The sequence below is a fragment of the Penaeus japonicus genome, unplaced genomic scaffold (assembly GCF_977035675.1).
Source record: "Penaeus japonicus unplaced genomic scaffold, GWHDUDI00000001_assembly GWHDUDI00000040, whole genome shotgun sequence".
NCBI classification, from domain to species: Eukaryota; Metazoa; Arthropoda; class Malacostraca; order Decapoda; family Penaeidae; genus Penaeus; species Penaeus japonicus.
In genome coordinates this window covers 3,480,239-3,482,738 of record NW_028234442.1, presented here as the reverse complement: position 1 = coordinate 3,482,738, position 2,500 = coordinate 3,480,239, and the positions used below count along the sequence as shown (strand labels likewise).

General features: G+C 28.7%; 1 protein-coding gene across 1 annotated transcript in view; it reads right to left on the bottom strand.

Moving 5' to 3' along the window:
• The window catches only part of LOC122253882 (uncharacterized), an 80,804-nt gene that overhangs the window by 58,829 nt on the left and 19,475 nt on the right, over window positions 1–2,500 (bottom strand). Inside the window, 1 exon segment of the mRNA XM_086533879.1 lies at window positions 874–929. Within this exon segment, the coding sequence (XP_086390005.1) occupies window positions 874–900 (27 nt within the window). The 5' untranslated portion in view covers window positions 901–929.

Genomic DNA, 2,500 nt, shown 5'->3' with positions numbered 1-2,500 from the left:
TATATATATATATATATATATATATATGTATATATATATATATATATATATATATATATATATATATATATATATATATGTATGCATATCTATATGTACATATATATATATATATATATATATATATATATATATATATATATATGTATGCACACACACACACACACAGACAGACACACTCATATATACATATATATATATATATATGTGTGTGTGTGTGTGTGTGTGTGTGTGTGTGTGTGTGTGTGTGTGTGTGTTACATTTAAGAGAAACATGACAAAAAGCAAATGAATGATAGAAATATTGATGAAGATAATGATGAAAAGGATTTTTATATTGTCAGTGATAATGTAATGTTAGTATATATTGTATATTAAAGGTGACAGTAACATTAACAGTAAAATACATATGAGGCTTATGATCAAATTAACATCAATGATAATATGGAAAAGGAAAATAATGAAAATGATAACGATAATAATGATACAAGCTTAAATTAATGAATTAATTTCGTTTGGATAAAACTTGTTATTACCTTATCACAGATTTCCGTATCTATTTTGGACGAGGAGAAATTTTTATATTCCGTTCTCTCCTAGTTAATGTAATTCAGAATAACACGTTTTTCCATAGTCCTTTTCACAGTGTTTTGATATACACATACAATGTAAAGAAAAGAGAAAAATCAATCACGTGAACATCTTCCATAAACAGAACAAAAACCCAAAACAAAAGAAAGTCGACAAACCTTTCGCAATGCGATCCAGTAGCATTTTGAAAACATATGCAAAACACGTTTAGTTACATCTTTGTGTTATCATTATTACTATTTTTTCTTATTAATAAACGCTTAACCTAAAATAAAATACTAACTCTCTTTCTTCTGGTTTTCTGAGGCATTTTGATGGTCTTGGAGAAACTTTAATTCCCTGTAAAGAAAAAACAAACAATGATGGAACACTAATAAAAGAGAAGGTTAGGCACAATTCCGACTTAAAATAAGTCATTAAAGCTCAAACTCATACACTAATTGAATGGACTGTTGACTCTTATTGACGCTAAAGCAAACATTAGCTTGAAATGAGAGCAATGGTGAATATTAAAGAAATAGCATCTATGATTTATGATCACATAAAGAAATCTAGTGTCTCAAAAAAGGCATTGTTGCAAAAATGTAATTTGTAAAAAAATGAAATACTTTTATGAAAAAAAACTATGGCACATTGCAGACATATGTCATACAGATATGCTGTAATGATTTACAAACCGACAGGTAGGTATGCATAGAGACAAAAAATGAGAAAAAGAGAAAGGAGATCAAAACATATATATATATATATATATATATATATATATATATATATATATATATGTATGTATATATACACATGTATATAAAGAGAGAGAGAGAGGGGGGTGGGGGAGAGATAGATAGATAATTAAGAGAAAGAGATAGATTGATAGAGAGAGAGGTAGATAGACTGATAGATAAAGAGAAAGAGGTAGATAGAGAGAGAGAGAGAGAAAGAGGTAGATAAACAGATAGAGAAAGAGAGAAAGAGAGGAGTGAGAGAGAGAGAGAAAGATAGAGAGAATGAGAGAGAGAGAGAAAAAGAGAGAGAGAAAGATAGAAAGAAAAATGTCTATATAAAAAGAGTGAATAAGTTTATATAAAGAGAAAGAGAGAAAATAAGAGGCAGATTCAAATACCATTATCCGTTCTGATGGATCGTTAACACAAGTACAGTCAGTCACACTTGCTACTTACCTTACGATCTAGTTCACTGTTTACGATCTTGTTTACGAGTCACGTGCATGCTAACTTTACATCCAGACTAAAATTCCCAGCCTGTATCCATTATGGTATTTGTATTTTATGTAATTTCGTTTATACTTTACACTATGTATGGTAATGTTATTAGATTTTGTGGTATGATGTCTATGTTTAAAATAGATCACAGTTTGTATTATGTTATGTTTATTTTGTATGTATTATTGTTCATAGTGGTTATATCCTATTCTTTTTATACATCTCTTACGGTTATACAGTACATTATGAAGTAAAATGGATATGTTATAATCATTATTATGCTCATCATCTATTATGGTTATATATTGTGTACCGTTTTTTTACGGTTGAGAGCTGGAATATTATGTTTTGTATATTTGATTTTAACATTTTAGTTATGATATTTACGTGGGTAACATCTTAGAATTTTAAAATACATTTTGAATGACTTTAATGGCTTAAAATTGTCGAGAATAATCTGATTTAACCGAGAGCTCACTTGAATTCCGCCTTAAAGATGTTTTCTTTTTCTTCAGACTAACACAGATGACATAGAAATAAACGTAAATATGAATAAACATTTAATAATAATATAGAAAACGATATAAACATGGATCTTCGCCAGATTATTCAGCGCTTTATTACACAAACACGTGTTTTCCTTAATCTAACCTTAAGCTACAAGGAAATGGAAGCGCGGAGGAGAACCGC